We start from the raw sequence: 18,709 nt of genomic DNA, 5'->3' as shown, positions 1-18,709 counted from the left end.
ATCTCCTATGCTTTTTTAAATTACTAATCCAACCTTAGACTTTGCCTGTAATTACTATTGCACATTGCTGTTAATTTCGTTAGTTGAGTGATGATGTGACATCTTTGATTTATTTAAAAATCCAACAATAGCCCCAATATTTTATATTAAAATACATTACTAATTTTAGTAATTAGGAAAAAATTAACAATAATTTAACGATCATCTTATCTAATCAATACTAAGAGAGACGGGAAAACATTATCGTTTTATTCTCTTACCTTGGGAACCAATAAAAAAAAAAAAAAAAAAAGGAAAAAAGAAAAAAAAGAAAAAGAAAAAGAAAAGAAGAAGGTATTTCTTTCTCATTTGCTCAACCCAGTAGTTCCATCCTTCCTTTACCTTAGACGACCCAAAATTGAGATTCAAAACATAAGGTAATAAAAAAAAAATGGTAATTTCTTATTTTTTCTAATTTGGTTATATGTTTTAGTTTTTGTTACTTTCTTTACAATTTGATGTTATCAATTTTAGAAAGTTTATACTTCTATTAGATTTTTATTTATTTACTTTTTAATTTGATGTTATCAATTTAGAAAGTTCCTACTATCAATAGATTTTTTTTGTGCAAAAACCTATGATGAATAAGAATACAATTGTAAAATAGCATTTCATATGATTTTTTAAAATAAGGAAATATTATTTTTTATTTTTTTAATTATAAAATGACAAAATAAACATTAAAACATTCAACTATACTAATTAATACTGGTCTTTTAACACTATTAGAATTGATGAGGATAACAATAATATTCCTATGATTTTCTAATTAAAACTAACGGTATAATGCCCAAGGAGTGTTGAAAATATAATAGTTAACAAATCCAAGGATATATATGTAATTTGATAAAAATGCAGAAGCCGTTTCCGTTAAGCTTGAATATGGATGGACGTCGAATCAAGTAAAAGCGCGCGAAAAGAAATATAACACAAATTACACAATTCAACAGGCATCAAATTACCAAAGTGCGACAAATACTGGGAGCCGTTGAAAAGGCATACAACATCGTCCAAGATTGATGATGACGTCATGATATCTAAATCCATAGCAAATCCTTCTATCCTGTGTATCATATTAACATGGTACTGATACATGAGATCGCTTTCTTTCCAAAAAACCTCTTAAGAGTCCTAAACTCAAACGTCTAGAGAACCAGTGTGTCCTTCGCAGTTCAGAGGTAGCATTTCCGTCTTCGCTCATCTTCTCAAAGGCGAGTGTTTATCTGAGAGGGCGACTTCTCACATTCCCTCATCGTTATCTTCTTTTCGAGTTCATTTCTATGGTTTTTCTTTTCGATTTTCTCACCATAGACTCTACTTTGACAGCTTTCTAGGGCTAGAAAGCGGCTGCGGGAGAAGAAAAGATGGAAGACGCTAGGGTATTCCCGGAGCCCACAGCAAGAGCCGGGATTATCTCTAAAATGCGTTTAGAAAACTTCATGTGCCACAGTAGCTTAGAGATCGAGTTCGGTGATTTCGTTAATTTTATCACTGGGCAGAACGGGAGTAAGCCGTGTGCACTTTTTAGTGATCCATCAATTTGCTATAACGAATGGATTTGAAAAAAAATCTATGTATATTTTTCTAAGTATGGTTTCGTTTTGGTTCTTGTGTCTTCAACATTATAGATTCGTTTCCTTCGGTTTTATTTGTAGGCGGTAAAAGTGCAATATTGACGGCATTATGTGTTGCGTTTGGTTGCCGAGCGAAGGGGACCCAGAGGGCTTCAACGCTGAAGGGTTTTATAAAGAATGGGTGCAGGTGTTTGTAGGGTTTATAATTATGTTTAAATTAATGATTCATTCCTTCTATACCTGGGCTTAACTGTATAACTTCCTAATAATAGCTAGGTATTAGAGTTGTTTTTTAATTTATAGTTAGTAACTAACCTAAAGAAAGAAAAAGACCGAAAATAAAATATCACATCTCCTATTGGATCAATTTGAAGTTCTCGAAGACATGCATAATTTTACAGTGGAGAATGCTATATCATCAATGCGGTAAATATGTGTGTACACATACTTCTCTTTTTTTTTTTGCAGCTATGCTAATATTCAACTGCAAATGAAAAATCAAGGTGAAGATGCTTTTAAGCCAGAAATTTTTGGGGATGTGATATGCATAGAACGCAGAATTACAGAATCAACTAGCTCTACTGTTTTGAAGGATTATCAAGGTACCCAGCATTGCCTGTTTATGTCTCTCTCTCTCCCCTTCTTTCTCTGATTGGGTTGATAATTTATGTAATCCAGAGATAAATGTGGAGCTACATTATTAGCCATCTCAAACCCGCAGCACGAGCTCATTGCTACTTGGAGAAGCCCTTGCAATGGGGCTTGCTCTTACATGAGCTATGGTTAAGGGCTATAATAACTATGGGCTGAAACTGATTGCAAATATTTATACATACACCTCATGGCCCAACAGAATTCCCCCATCTGTTGAAGCTGCAACCGTGATGGGAGACCTGAAGCAATTGGCCTCATCCTTTTCTTCAATCTCTTTTCTATGTACTCCGAGGAAACTCAAATTTCTTGCAGACACTTTTGCAAGGAAGGTACAGTCTATTGTGTGTCTGACAGTATGGTCACTCCCCACTCAGTGGCATCAGGATCTCTCTGAATCTGTAGCTCCTGCTTGTACACATACCACCTCTCAATGGACATCCCATTTGCCTCACAAAGGGGTGGGGGGAAAGAAAAGAAAAGAGAAGAAAAGAAAAGAAAAGAGAAAGAAAAGATAATTTATGCAATTCATGAAAGAAATTCTATAGCTAGTCTCTCGGCTTGATTTTGAATTTCTTACTATTCTTTTGCTGGAGGCTTCAGTTTCATGTTGCTTTTATTTGCATGCATATCCTTATTAGGATCTCATCATTGTTTTACTTTGTGTTCTTAAGAATCCATATCTTGATTGTATTGTTACTTCTTTAAGTGGATGACACGCTTCTGTTTGGATAGGTTGATTTTACTCTGTTTCTAAGAATCCTTATCTTGATTGTATTTACTTCTTTAAGTAGATGCCACTTTTCTATTTGCATAGAATGATAGGGTACAGAAATACAAAGGAAAGCAGAATTACCATCAAGAAATAAACCTGATTTGCCTACGCATGCAAGCATTCTTTGGTGGAAGGATACCTTGGTCACCGTGATGCCATGATGCCTGGTTGATGTCAATTTGAACTTTTTTCCTCCTCCAATGTCAAAAATTGCCTGCACAATGGAATCTAAAACAGAAATCAGAAACTTGAATGCAGACAATTCAGAGTTTTTTGAAATCAGGGTTGAACCAGGGTTCTTAATTATTCACATATGGATCCTATTTCCAAATAACAAGAAGATCATAAAACAGAATTGAAAATTGGATTGACATTTAAAAATAGATTAAAGCAAAACTGAATCAAAATTATTCACTCAAGAAATCATAAATCAGTATAATTAAACACAAATTTGAAGGTAATAATTGAAAACCAGAATAGAAAATAACTATTGTTTAGATTTATAAACTGAAGTTAGAACCTGCAGTAACAATAGATAAAATACAGAAAATTGCAGATCTGGATATAGATACTTCAGGAGTATATAAAGTATAATTGAGCCTTGTTTAGTGACTGCAGTATTATCACTTCTGCTCATCGGGAGTTCAGTAAAGCACGAGAGGCCTTACTAAAACCATTGGTTAACATTTAGAAAAGATTTCAGAATTGGTGAAAGATTTTCATGTTAATATTTAGAAAAGCTCTCATGATTGACCTATGATGTCGAGTTCAGAAACTGACCTCAATAACTGAAGAGAAATAAAAGAAGGGAAGAAAATATGAAAAGATATTTAGGCCTCTCACCAAACTGCTGCTAAAGACTCCCATTGGTTAATGTTTAGAAAAGGTCCATCAACTCTTTGATGTTGGTTTCAGAAAATGACCTTAATAACTAAAGAGAAATAAAAGAAGGGAAGAAAATGAGAAAGAATATTTGGGCCTCTCACATAACTGTGGCAGAAGACTCCCACCAATTCTGGCCTTGGCAACTCACGAAGCTTTCCCTACTGCATCCTATAGTAGAGCATTGTTGAACCCCACAAGAGAATGAGCTCCCTTTCTCATTTTCCAAGCTGACTAGCTCAAGGCTAAGTTATCCTATAACTAGAGGCCCATTTGATGGGATAATGAATTTGCTGGTCTGTTCTTCATTGGAGCTCGGTGGGGGTTCTTGGATGATCAAGAAACTGGAAAAAGGGGAGGGTGACGATGAATGGACCAACGGGTTACTTAACTGTTGATGTGATCTTCAATGCAGCTGTTTGTAGGATGAAGTTAGAAGACTGAATCTACAGTGAGTTCAGACTTCAGAGACTTGTACTTTAAACACCAATACTCTAACCGACTTCTTGGACTTCAAACACCGACAAACCTCCAGCAGCTAGGACTTGGAACACCATGGAGCGAATCAGCTTACTTGGACTTGAGACACCAAGCAAACATAGATAACTCTTATGCAGGAGAAGAAAGCAGCAGCCTAGCTTTGCAATGAAAAAAAATCAGCAACTAAGTCTGACTTGTTTTTCCATGGTGACGGTATTAAATAGGCTTTAATTTGCCAATTACAATGTTCTAAATTGAAAAGGCAAGCTAATCGAGTAAAAAGGAAATGCTGCCTTGAGTTGGGCAGTGTTCTTCCTGTTTACAGGCTAATTAAATATAAAAGCTAGTAAAGGCATAAAATGACTTCGATGCTCTAACCTAACTTGACCCAGCATAATATCAAATAACCAATCGAACTATTAGAGCCATGGTTCAATTAAAAATAACAAAATACTAGAAAAAAAGGTAAAAGCTTAAAACAAACTAAGGAAATAAGCTTATATGTACTTGGGGCTTAGTACTCATGTTTATGACCAATTGAATAGGCCCATTGCCAAATAAACCTTAGGACCAAAGGCCCAATACCTATATCTATCAACCCTAGGTGAGTTCAACACAAAAGTGGTCTAATTAGTTGCTAGATTTGCATAATTACGTCTCCCCAATTTCATCCTTTTTCCCCTCTTATGCCTATTGCCATTGAATGAGATATGCATGCATCCTTTGGTGCAAGTTCTCCATGATGCTGTTCTGATGTTGTAGTCGCATACTTGAAATCAAAAGCAAAGAATGGTAGAGAAATAAAGGCATTTGAATGAACTGCCTGCCTCTGCCATCTTTCATGGTTGGAGAGACTTACTTTTGATACTGGGAAATTGTCTTTGTTCTTATATAAACTTCTTTCATTTTTTTTAATGATATTTTTCTTGGGGATTAAACTTGACAGGAAGAAAGGTTGCTGGTCGGAAAGAAGATCTCCGAGAGCTTGCAGAACATTTCAATGTCAGTGCCTTATTAATTAGCATCACCATCCAGCATTCCACGTGTGATTTGTTATATTTTCCATTTATTTTTATGCAGACCTAGCTTTCTAGAATTTTATATTTTTTGAAGAAAATTTCTAAAATATTTTAAGCTTGACAAACATAGCAAGATTTGATGTAAAATACTTCCACAATTATCTTGTACAGTGTCTGCCTTCGCTTCTTCATTTAGAAAACTTGTTTCCGTGAAGCTGTCAAATTCAGGTCTACAGTATGTTTTAGTAATCTTTGTCATTGGCCATACACTTTGCCATCCTTTTAGTAATTAGTGTTGGCTTTTATGTTCGTCTAGATAAGCTATGATTTATAGAATGATCACTGGTGATTAAGAGAGGAGAAGGGTGATGAATAGCTATATAGAATATGAGGAGAAGAGGGATGATGTATATCAAGAGCAGGATAGGTACTAAGGAAGGATAAAGGCTTAACTCACTGAGTCACTAACTCAGTGATTTGATTCAGTCGAGTTCTGTTCACCACAACCACCATGTCTTGGGGCCCTTTTCTTGGGTTTTATTTCATTGTTTGTTTATTTGCTTGTGTGGCTGGAAGCTTGGAATATTATATGTAAGTTGCAAGCCAGTTTAATCAAAGATTCTTGTTTTTTTAAGGACTACAGGTATAACTCGTTTGGGTTTCTCTTCTAGTATTTTGCTTGTCTAAATTTCATTTATTATATTGTGTTTTCTTAAAATTCCTTAGTGGTTATACTTGCTTCGTTCTGGTTAATAGTCATTCCTATGACAATTATTGTTCAAGCTTTTCAATATAAGCATGTAGGGCTCTTGAACTTATAGGGCTCTTGAAACACCCCTACTATTTTATGAATAAAGATTTTTGTCTTTGTACTGCATGGAGCTGTGAGAAACATTTTCTACCACTGGGGAGACAGCAGCCATTTAATTGGGAGGTCAGAGGTAGACAGGAGGGACTCTGGTCTAGATCAGGACGTCCTAATTGGTGTAGGTTAGGTTTAAAGAGTCCTACTGGGGTTAGGCTACTTGGGAAAGAGCTGGAATTGTGATCGAGTGTGAGTAAGAAGGTGTGGAAGCTAATCTTGAAAGGGTGAAGGAATTGGAGTTGGGCTTTGGAAGATATAGGTGATCTAGGGTTGGGGATAATTCTGATTTTCTGGGTTTACTAAACTGCTGCAGGTTAGAGAAAGAAGAAAGGAAGAAGAGAGGGGAAGGGGGAAGGGCTGTAACTAAAGTTTTGGGTTAGGGTAGGGTTGGGGTTTAACTAGAGTGGAAGGGGGAGGGATCCCAAGGATGCCGCGGGGTTGGGGAAAGTCTGCGATGGGGGAGGGTTGCTGGAATGAGGTTAGGGAGATGGAAGGAGCTTGTGGATGAACTTGAAGAAAATAGGGGGGGGGGGAGGGTTAAGAAGGGGCTGGGGTTGTTTTTACTTACTTGGAGTTGAAGGTAGGCTGTTGGAGTTGTTAATCTACTGCTGGAGTTGAAGAACAATGGCTCAACTTGAAGAAGATGCACCCTTAAAGCCGCCGCAGACCTCCCAAGGAAGCCCACGATTTGATCTCCAAACTCTCTATTTTGTTATTCAATTCAGCTTGTGTTAACAGTGAATAGTGAATGGAGGTTTTATTAATAGCCTCAAAAAGAAACAAACTAAGACTCAGACTAGGAAACTTAATTGCCCTAAAACTGACTTTCTATATCTAAATTAGGACTTTGACTTGACCAACAACCTCTCACATAAACAAGGACTCTACCATGACTTACTCTAGAGAGATCCAATTAGGATTCTAAGCGTAGATACAGAGTCCTAATAAAAAGTAGACTCAAACTAGGGGATTTCAACACAACTAGGAATCCCACCTAAACAAGGACTTTACATGTAAACAAAATAATGAACCTAATAAGAAAATAAAAATAGATCTAGGGTCTTGACAATTAGCTGGACTCCATGGGTCCTCAACTTAGGACACCACGGAAATTGCAAAATTAGAGAAATACCCCTGGATCGAAATAGGGGCCGTAGGGTTTGGGGAAGTGACCTTAGACCCTAACCCACCTCTGGAAATAATTTAGATTTCTGCAGAATTTTTTGAAACTTGGAGTCCCAATTCATCTCCAAGTAAGTACTAAAGCCCCCAACCCCAACCCCAGCCTCAGCCCCTTCCCTCTTTTTCTTCCCATCTGCAGCCCTCGCCATCCCCTCCTAACCCTAGTTTTTGCCATTACAGCCCCTCGTCATTGAGAAAAATTTGTTCCCCCTTCCCCTACCCTGCGGCAGCCCCTATTCCCCTCCCCCAGCCCTAAGCTCTAACCCCCTTCCCTTCTCAGCCCTAGGGTAACATCTCCACTCCCTCCCCTTCTCTTTTCTTTCTTCTTCTTCTTCTTCCTCCAACTTGTGGCAGCTCTGGAAGTTCTAGAATTCAAAGAAATTCAGAATTGCTGCTACCTTCTAAACCTTAGTTTGCCCTAACTGAACAAGGCCCACCTCTTTTGGATTTAGATTTCCCATCCCTTCCCATCCCTTATCTTCGACCTAGGATACAGTCTTTAGCAATTCATTTTCTCCACTAGAAAACCCTAAAACTTCTTAACCAATTGACCAAATCTTAAACCCTTTTAGGCTTGGCATCCCTGTCACTTGAACAGTTAACCTAACCCTAAGCTCCATCCAAACCCTAGAAACCCTAATTCCTATCAAACCCTAAATTTCAGAACCCTAAATTGTAATATTCAACTCTGAAATCAAAATTACAGCAAGGTTTCAGACTTGGTTCAGTAAAACCTAGATTCTAAACCCTAGTGGAACCCTAACCCTAGAACCCCGTAACCAACCCTTTCCCTTCAAGCTTAGGGTGCTCTTAGCCATAGAAGACTGCTGATTCTCTGGAAGAGGATCTTGGAGTGAACCTAGATCTAGGGCATTATCCCTAGATCCTAGTTCACATCAAAAGGACATCTTAGTTGATGCTCCTACTCCACTAAGGCCTCTCCCTTGTCTCATCCTAGAATGAGTCAAATCATGCAATGTGAGTAGGACTAGTCTTCTAGTAAAGTTTGGACTGCAACTAATGGTATCCTTCTCTAAATAGGACTCTCCTAACAAGATTCTGATTTGGCCAGATTTAATTGGGTACCCAAAATGACCAAAATGACCAAAATGACCTTCTCACTAAGTGATGTGAACCAAATTCTAGGGTTTAGTTGTCTGAGTATAGCCCAGAATCAAGCTCACTCCAGGATCCTCTCTTGTGAACCAGCAGTCTTCTAGGGCTGTGAATGCCTTAGGTGGTTGGCATTTGGATGGTGTTAGGTTCACAAGGGTTAGGTAACGGCCCAGAAGGATTCAGCCAGGCTTAGGGTTAAAGAACTTAGGGATTTAAGCTTAAACCTTGCTGTAACCGGGGTTTCAGAACTGAATTTATGATTAGGGTAGATTTACAGGATTCTAGGGCTGAACTGCAAGATACTAGGATTCGGCTAGGGTTGCTGTTGCTGTCTTATATTTTCAGATTGGAATTTCATAAGGGTTTGATGACTAGGGTTTTAGGAGCTTTAGGGTTTAGGATGGGCTAGAATAAGACTGTTTTTGCATTTTATAATTTCAGGTTGGGTTCCATAGGTATAGCATTTAAATTGAGGTTTCCTACTTGGAGTAGGACTCTTGAGGTGTCGGAATGGGAAAAGGAAGTAGGGTAGGGGTAGGAGTGGAGTGTGGTTGAGGGTTTAGGTTGAACTAGGTTTAGGTCTAGAGGTTGAAGTTGAATTGCAGAATTTTAATGAAGAAGATGAAGTGCAGGTAATTAGAAGTACTAGGGTTTGGGTCTTTTTGTGGAAAATGAGAGTAGGGATGGGGTAATGGGTTAGGTGCGATTCTACTAGAGGGAAAATGCGAGGTATTGGGGTGGGGATTAGGCAATAAAGAGGGGATGGGTGTTGCTGCTACCTTGGGGAAGAGGGGAGGGGATGGGAGTGCTTGTGGGTGCTAGGGGAGATGGGGAAGGGGGCTGGGAAGGGGCTGGGGTTATGCTATACTTTCTTGGAATAAGGGGAAGCTCCTGGAATTGAAGGATTGCTGCTGAACTTGAAGATAACTGCTGTAGACACACTCTAATGGCTACCCAGGCCTCCCCAACGAAGCCCATGACTTCTATTTCCTCCAAACTCAATCTCAATTTTTATGATTCAAATCAACTTGTCAAATTACAAAGGATGGAGGCTTTGTTTATAGCCAAAGAAAACACATGATTCAACTTTGGAACCCAACTTGGATTCGAACTTGCAACCTAATACTAAGTATGACTCTTACTTGAGATAAAGACTCAAACTCGAACAAGGGTTCTACCATATCTCACTCTAGAAGAATCCAATTTAGAATCAAAGAGTAGATATGGAATCCTAACAAGAAACAGAGAAACTAGGGGATTCCTACACAACCTAGGAATGATACACTATCAAGGAGTCTTCAATAACTTACAAAATAATGACTCGAATAACAAAACAAAAAGTATTTTACAGTCCTACTAACATGCTGGACCCGATGACACCCTAAACTTGGACTCCACATATTTTACTATAATGACCAAAATACCCCTGGTGAGATTAGGGGCCATAGAGCTTGGGGGAGCAGCCCTAGGCCCTATGCTACCCCTGGAAAATGATTTACATAAAAAAGACTCCATGCGGCTCGTCTGGACAGAATTGTGTTGGGCAGCAACCCTTGGGATTATTTCGGCCCTCAGGGAACCTCTCTTGGGATGGCCCTGGGTCTGTCACATCAAAGACAAAGACTGGCTTGATTGGATCTATCTGGATCTGTGATCCACCCTATAGTAATATAAAGGTATTCCGATCCTTTTTGGACTTTGTGTCCCCAACAATTGGGTCTGCTATCTTTAAGTAGCCTTGATGATGATGTGTCCTTCAGTTTGGGATATTTTAGATGTCTTTTGTAATTATATTAGAAACACTGGCACGCCTACAGTTGGTTCCAGTAAATGAAGAAATTATTAATTCATTTATTCTTCTTGATTTTGGGTTTCTTTTGGGATTCCCTTGTGCAATAATGGAAAGTTTCCCTTATCCCTCTATTATTATCGTCAGAAGGTGAACAATAGGCTTATCTTGGTGGTTGTTACTAGAATCTAGATTGATGATCAATGACCAGCCTCAGTTATCTGCTGGGCAAATGGTCCTTAATGTTTTTTGGATATAAGTTTTTCCCCTGATGTCTATTTTCCTTTAGACTTCTCTTGTTAAATCCCTTTGATATTCTAAAAGTGTTAAATTTAATATTTACAGATTGATGTTGAAAATCCTTGTGTGATAATGAGTCAAGACAAAAGCAGAGAATTTTTGCATTCTGGGAATGACAAGGAAAAATTCAAGGTATAAAAGATACGAGTTCTACATATTTATGTAGTTTCTAGTTGTTTTTTTTATTGTGGGTACTTGGTAGCCAAAAGTTAATGGTGAATAAGTGATATTCACTCATTACTTCAGTTTTCCACCATTCTTACCTTCTGGTTGTTATGCTGAAAAACTATATAAAGAGAGATACTGCAAGCTTTTATATATATATATATATTTTTTTTTTTATTTGGGTGCAGTTCTTTTATAAGGCTACACTGCTAGAGCAACTACATGATCGTTTACAAGATGTTAAGGTTGCTTTAGATTCTGGAGATGAACGTGTTAATAAGATGGAAGCTTCAATAAGACCCATTTTAAATGAACTAAACGAGTTGGATGAAAAGATTAAAAAAAGGGAACAGATTGAAGAAACATCTCAACGATTGGAACAACTGAGCAAGATGCTGGCTTGGTTATGTGTATATGAGGTTGATGGGAAACTTCAGGAAGTCAGCGTCAAGCTTGAAAAGCTGAAGGAGCGGATTCCCACTTGCCAAGCCAAAATTGATTATCACCTGGTAGGTATACTCAATTTCCAACTGGTTTACGTTTTTCTTCTGACATGGATGGCCATTTCATTGCATCTTAAACACATTGAGGGTTCTTCATTCAGCTTTGAAAATCTCAGTCAATGTTCTGCTTAAAGTAGATTAGTCAGATCAGTGTTATACTGATATTTCTTTGGGCACAATGAGACCTTTTGTAACCAAGTATTTGGATATTAGTACTTGGGATTGGACTGGCCACTGTATACACATCAGATCCAAATTGATGGCAGATTGGTTGGGGTTGGTCTGGATTTAACGCTGATATTATATATTACCTTATCTGACAGATCTGATACCAGTCAGTTATATTGTGAGTTCAGTATGTTGGTTGGCGGGTAGGGATTTGTACCCTTTTATCTCCAGCAAAGCATGATTTTGATAGCCTGATTAGCTGCCGTTGACAATGATAAATTACATTCCAATTTTACTTGTTTTCCAGAGTCTGCTTTGTGGGTTAGGGGATTCAGGTCATTGAGAATAAATGTTTGTTTCCCAACTGGGATGCAATTCTTTTTTTGTGTGGGGGGGGGGGGGGGGGGGAGTAAGTGATTATTTATGTATACATCAATGCTGCCCTTCCCTGTAGTCTGAGCTTATGAGCAAAAATGGTATCAGAGTTGGGAGGTTGAGTATTCAACTCCTGGGAAGTGCGTCATTAAGAGTTTTCTTGACATCTCTTCTTCCGTGGTGTCATGCAAAGGAAATGGCATGTGAGCTCTATGTGCAAGGACCGTGGGAACTTGCCTAGATGTGTGCGAGTGGTGATGTTAACATTGATGCAGCCCTTAACAGAGAGAGGTTTTTGGTGAAAGGATAGAGAAAAATGATACCAACTTAATACAAGCATGCACATTAGATTTTGTTGCAACTGTAGCATAACAGTAGGTTATGAGGCATTACATTTTGAATATTGTTTGTAGTTGGAGTGTGCATCCAGTTCTGATACTTGGATAAATAAATATTTCTACATGGTGGGTTCACCAGTGGGTGAACAATGGTTGACAATCATTGATTAGTTGTTTGCTTACACCATTGATATGTCAGTGTTTTTCCAGGGAATTGGTCTTATGGTTGGCCACCTTTTCTCTATGTTTGGGTGCTAGATGACTGCTTAAGCCAGGCCAGCTAGGCAACATCTCAAGACATTGGTATACTAAGTCCAATTTTAGTGTGCTTATGAATTGTGTTTGTTTAAATCGAGAGAGTAGAATACCTGGAAGTTAAATTTCTTGGTCCTAGTTAAGTTTATGTTCAGTAGTTGTGTTAGGAATTTAGGTCACAGGGTCTAGCTGATTCTATTTAAATTAGAAGAACTGATATATATCTATTTCTTTGGAGTTGTTGAATCATGTAGTGGCTTATTCTAGAGTCAATGTTTACAGCTTTTCTTCATTTTGGTGGTACAACAGAGCCTCCCCCCTCTTATTTCCTCTCAATTGTTTTCTATTGGTAAAAGTTTTATTACCCTGAAACCTTCTTGCCATCTTATTTATAGTTCTGTACTGGAAATGAAGAAATCATTTGTATGGCACTCTCTTACATCCAATGCACTGCAAAAATGCAGTATGGGGTGGCAATGATTGAGCTTTGGTTGATGTCATATTCTGTAAAAGTGCTGGACTGATTTGGATTGGCTAGATTGATTTGAGGATAACTACATACAATGAAAAGTTATATTAATTCACAAGTTTGATGATATGGCATTCAGAAGGCAGAACATTGTATTTACCTCTTGTATATGAGATTTTTGGATTCAAGAATCCAATATATACTGGCCCTAGGTTATCAAATGATAAAATCACTTTCTTGACCCAATTATATGTTGAGGAGTTTATTTCACTATTCTGGATGATGATGGAGCATGATCCTTGTGATGATACACCTGTACAATGCCTTCCCTTTTATATTTTCCTTGAACTAGATGTGTGGGTGATGAACTAGTAGTTGTGTAAGGTTTCAATTCAAAGAATTTCCACATTTTCTAATTTAAGGAGTTCTTATCTTGCATAAATTACATCCATCTTACCACCCTCTTTCCCCCTTCCTGTCCTCCAAAACAAGAAAAATGAAAAAGAACCAGAAGAGCAAATGCAGGGGATATATGTAGCTTGTAAATTATACATAGTCAAAAGTGCCCTTTTCTGTGAAAGCATATTGTGCTCGAGGGATTTTATCTTGTTTTCTTAATTCCGCTTTTGTTCGTTATATGAGTATATAGTTGAATACCACATTGTAAGTATTTTTGACAGGGAAGGGAGGAGGAGTTGAAGGCACTGCTTACTCAAAAGAACAGTCAAGTTGCCTCTATGATGGAAAAAACATCCGAAGTGAGAAGGTTGAAGGATGAATATCAGCATAATATTTCCATGGTATGCGAAACTTTGTTTTCCTAAATATGCTGATAAAGGACAAGTAGGTGTAAACTATATGGTATGCGAAACTTTGTTTTCCTAAATATGCTGATAAAGGATAAGTAGGTGTATGTTATCTGTCAATGAAAAGTAGAAGTAAGCATGGCTGACAATGACAGTCTTGTTTGCATACTGTCTATTAGTCATATTACATGAGTTTGCTAAATACCCTGCACAGAACTTTTAGCATCTGCTGCATTGTGGAGTATACTTAAGGACTCATTGTTTTCTAAAGCACGCATTTGTTGATTCTAGTTCATCTGCTTATGTGCTTAGATGGATTCATTGTTATACTAGAACCATATCCCATGTATGCTATCCATACTTGCTTGTTTTATTTCCCCTTTCCCCCTAAAATTTATTGGTTTTGACTTTATGGATTCTATTGGCATCAGTATGACCAAAAGTCAAGTTCTTTAAGTCTGTATACATATTTCACTCCTGTCCCTGATCCTGATGCTCCAAATTTGCAGCTCCAATCCATGTATTGCATGGTGATGTACTTCTACAATTAATCAACACTTGGTTCTTTGTTGAACTTCACTTCTTTGCCTTCATAGTTCAAAAACTTGGTGAACAACCACAATCAACAACAACAACACAGCCTCATCCCAACTAATTGGGGTTGGCTTTCCAAAACTCAGCGAAGTCTCACTGAAATTTCTGTGACCTTGAGTCCAAACCCAACCAAACTTGGACGACCATATCCCTATACTGTTACCTACATTCCTTCCAAGTTTTGCCTCAACCCCATAACTTTTCATCCCGTATCTCAAGAACCCCCCATGCCACCATATATCCCATCATTTTAAATTTCTCCGAAATGGACACCCTATTATCCTTGATATTCTTCCATACCAATTACCTGGGAAATATAGCCACTACTTCAAATACTATTGAGGTCATACTCATAATCCACCCCGTATCGCACATCCAAAATTTCAAGAAACCCTTTCTTGGTCCTATTTGAGTTGGTTTTCTTAGAAGAATCTTGGAAGAATTGACCCTCGTTCACTTGAGGCTACATCAGATTGGCATAGGTTTGACTTGGGAGTTTTGGTTTCTAAACAAATCCTAATTAAAAAAGAATCATAAAAACTAAAAATATTGTTTTTACTTTTTTTTTTTTTGGGGGGGGGGGGTGTTGGGAGTTCTCCCTTTTCTAGGAATTTGATACATCTAGGAAGTCCAGGATTTTAAATACTGACCTATTTGAGTTCTAGAATTTTAGCACCAGATTGTTCTCAAGATGGATTTTCCCAGCCAATGCTGAAATTTGAAATTTACTTTAACCTAGTCCACTTCATTCTTCCATGATGGGGCATATAAATATTGTGGCATAAAGCCTTACAACTTGTAATTAGAAGGAAAAAAAGACTCTTGAAGACAGGAATAATAGAAGGAAAATGACTCTCTCATTAACTCCCTAACAAGCTCCTAACAGTCTCATTACTCTTTCGAAACTAACTTGGTTTACTAACTAACCCAATTAACCTAATCACTTGACCACTTATTCACTTAAAGTGGACCCAAAAATAAAATAAGTTCGTATATCTTTGTAGTACCACTGTTTTGGGCCCCCTAGGAAGGCCCACTAGTAATTAAATTAGTGGACAAGGGGCAAACCCCTATATGACCCATCTCTAGGCTTATTCATAGGGGAAGTAAGCCTAAACTGAGGCTGGATCTGCATCGCGCATAAGAAAGGAAAATAATTAGAGAAGGATGGTGCAATTTATGGTGTTTGAGGATCCAACTCAAAAGGATGCGGAGGATCATTTGTTTATTACAGAATTCCTTTAGTTGCTTCATACTCATTTCATTAGGAGATCATCCAAAAATTTTTTTTGTTAGGAGTTTAGTCCTACTTTTATTTTGTATGAGTCAGTCTAGGTTGAGATAAGTAAGATCCCTAATTGGAGTATGAGTCCTAATTAAAGTAATAGTTCTTTGTCCCAAAGTTGAGTCCATGTATGAGTCTTTTGATGTAGGCTATAAATACAGCCTTACACTGTTACACATGTAACCAAGATAGATTATGTTGAGTAAAAATTGACTGAAGGAGAATTCCGGCGGGAGGAGATTTCAAGAGGAGTTTAGGGGTTTCCAAGTGCAGGAAACCCTGCGGTAGCATTTACTTGGCAATCCATTCAGAAATTCCTGCAGCCCTAACAGCCTCCAATCCTTGACCCATTGCATCTCCTAATTTCCCCTCTCTTTCTCCTTTGCGGCATCCCTTTTTCTTCCTAACCCTAAAATCTGAAATCCCTTTCTTCCCCCAAAACCCTAGTTTCTAGATCTCCCAATCCCCTCCACCAAAATCCCTCCCCTTTTCGGAGTGTCTTCCCTCCTTTTCCCTTGCACTCGATCCCAAGTAGAAACCTTAATCATTTCTAGAAACCCTAGAAAATTGTAACCCTAGACCACTTAGATTTGAACTTGAAACCAAAATTTCCAGGGTTTAGATTTAGATTTCATCAACCCCAAGCCGCTATACCATAGCAGAACCAAGGTGCGAAATTGCGTTCATCTTGGTTACTGAAATTTTGGAATATTAAAAAAAAAAAAATTTCCACCCTTCATCTTAGTGAGCTTTGGGGTCATTTTGGCCTAGTTTTGGGTGTCCAGCCTAATTTGAGGCCAATAAATACACTGTGAGTGTTATTTTTGGCCGAAAATCTAGCCCAAAGTGGTATTGTTGATCAACTCATGCACGGCTATATGCGGGCAAAACTCTAAGTCTGGAACATGCATTTTAACTAATGTAAAGATGGAGATGATGCAAGAGAGCGCTAAGATCCTCATTAAAATGCAACAAAAAAACAACTACTATTATTTAATATACAAGTAGTCAAGTACATGTGTAGAAGTCAGTATTTAGTACTACATGGTTAAACAAATATAAGTGTCCAACATAACAATATATGAATGAATTACAAATTACAAATTTACAATACACATCCCACCTATGAATAACCTAATAATAGCTATTGTGCAATGGTGGCTCCATCATCTCAATCTCGTAGGCTTGCCTTTGTGAACGGTGGACGTCCTCAGCCCATGTCATTGAACCCATATAGTCCTCTATATAGTTGGACATTGCCCTTCTATAGGTAGCATCATCCTCATAAAACAACCAACCCGTCTTAAAGAAAGTGTCATAAGGTTAAGGACTTCCGCGATGAAATTTTGGTCAGATTTCGGGGAAATTTTGATTGAAATGTGAACTTTTTCATCTTGGCCTTCATTTCGATATGGTGTGCACTGACGCACTGAAATTCATGAAATTTAAAACTATGAGCGAAACCCTCTTCTCAAACCTTAAAAACCCTAAACAGCCCCTATGACCCCCAAGTGCAGGGTTTTGTGAAAACCTAATTGGCCTGCTGAGTTCAACTGACGGATCCTGTAACTGGCCCTCAATTTTTTAGGCTGCCTCGCCTTGGCAAAGTGAATTTTTAAATTCTCTCAATTGAGCCATTGGTTTATTTGGCAAAACCAATTCAATCTTAAGACATTAAAGTAAGTTCAATCTTAAGACGAAAATAAGCTAAAGTATAATTGCTAAATCCATTTGAAACTTAGTTACCTCTACTTCAGGCCCTCAAAAGAAGCCTAGAATACCCTTGGGATCAAAGGCCCAATATGTGTATAACCCGCTTAAGACTTATTCCTATTTAAATAAGCTTCTTTTGGTTGTGCAACCGCCTACAACTTCATTGCAGTCTTGACTTCACTCTCTATTTTCTGTGTTTCCTTCATGTATTTGACCTGTGGTGATGTATCCTAAATGGATTGAGACCAGCATCCAAGATCTAGGCAAAAATTAGCTTAGGCTTAATTTGGGGCTTCTCTTTGTATGCTTTGGCTTAGTATAGGAAGGTGTTTTTGTGAGGTTTTGGGCGGGGGATGCAATGGTGATAGTTTTGTAAAGTTGCAGTTGAAAGTGGAAAAAAATTCCTACTGAGAGGGTTTCAGGAAGATGCTCACCTACTTTGGTTGTGACCCTATTGTTGAATCTTAAAAATTGAAATTCTAAGGGGTTTGAATTAGAACTTGAAGTTTCTAGGGTTTGACTGGGTAGAATGAAGGGAAACTTGTAGCAAGCATTGGTAATGGTAAGGGATTTATGTGGTTGTGTTTTTGTGTATTTGAATGGCTAATTTTGAAATCTTAGGGTTTAGGGTTTCTCAGTTAGAGAAGGGATGGAATTGAGTAGGGGAAATAAATAGAAACAAAAGAGAAGAGATGAGTGGGATGGGGGAATGCTGGCTGCCACTTACATGGATGGAGGAGCCATGTCTTGAACTGTGGGAGAGCTGGTCTGGACTGTTGTAGGTTTAATGCCACAACTGAATAAGGATCTCGTTTGGCTTCACAGAGAACTGGGGGCCATGTTTTGAGTTTACTTACCAAAGGCTGAGAACATCATTCCAGGTGAAAACTGTAAAGAAAATAGACAGCAAAGCTGAATAATTTTATAAATAATCAAGTGTATTCTATTCCATGATTCCCCCCCTTTTTCTCTCTCCTGGTTTGTTGGGCAAGTTATAGCCTCAGACTTACGTCCTAATGAAATAGGATGTGGACTTGGCTAACTTAATTTGCAATTGGTTTTTTTTATTCTAAACCAGACTCCCCACCATGGCCTGCTCATTACTGTTTTAATGAAACAAAACTGAATTTTGAAAAGGACTAGAATATCCTATCATGGCTGGGAAGAATTACTAGACTGCCCTTACCCATGCCAAAATTTATGAATTTAGGAGGAAAGAAACACCAAGTATGGGCATATTCAACCTCCTTAATATGCTGTTGTGCTGCTGGGCAGCAAGCCTAGGGTTTGTCTTGGACCTTGGACTTCCCCTTGGTGTAGGTCTTTGGACCTACTTCATGTTATTACCCGAGAATCAACAGATCTA

General features: G+C 38.1%; 1 protein-coding gene across 3 annotated transcripts in view; it reads left to right on the top strand.

The window, feature by feature from the left end:
• Window positions 1-1,185: 1,185 nt before the first annotated feature.
• The window catches only part of LOC149029486 (structural maintenance of chromosomes protein 6B-like), a 95,709-nt gene continuing 78,185 nt past the window's right edge, over window positions 1,186-18,709 (top strand). Inside the window, exons 1-8 of one of the 3 annotated variants that reach the window (XM_089141894.1) lie at window positions 1,186-1,250; window positions 1,366-1,545; window positions 1,695-1,800; window positions 2,082-2,215; window positions 5,348-5,403; window positions 10,718-10,804; window positions 11,026-11,346; window positions 13,626-13,745. In XM_089141894.1, coding sequence (XP_088998020.1) covers window positions 1,404-1,545; window positions 1,695-1,800; window positions 2,082-2,215; window positions 5,348-5,403; window positions 10,718-10,804; window positions 11,026-11,346; window positions 13,626-13,745 — 966 coding nt within the window. In that variant the 5' untranslated portion in view covers window positions 1,186-1,250; window positions 1,366-1,403. The remainder of the gene's footprint in view (window positions 1,251-1,365; window positions 1,546-1,694; window positions 1,801-2,081; window positions 2,216-5,347; window positions 5,404-10,717; window positions 10,805-11,025; window positions 11,347-13,625; window positions 13,746-18,709) is intronic. The other 2 variants (XM_089141895.1, XM_089141896.1) reach the window with 2 other exon arrangements.

The sequence above is a fragment of the Hakea prostrata genome, chromosome 1, assembly GCF_041222555.1.
Source record: "Hakea prostrata isolate BN-2017 chromosome 1, UWA_Hpros_2, whole genome shotgun sequence".
NCBI lineage: Eukaryota > Viridiplantae > Streptophyta > Magnoliopsida > Proteales > Proteaceae > Hakea > Hakea prostrata.
This window is presented reverse-complemented; position numbering and strand designations above follow the sequence as displayed.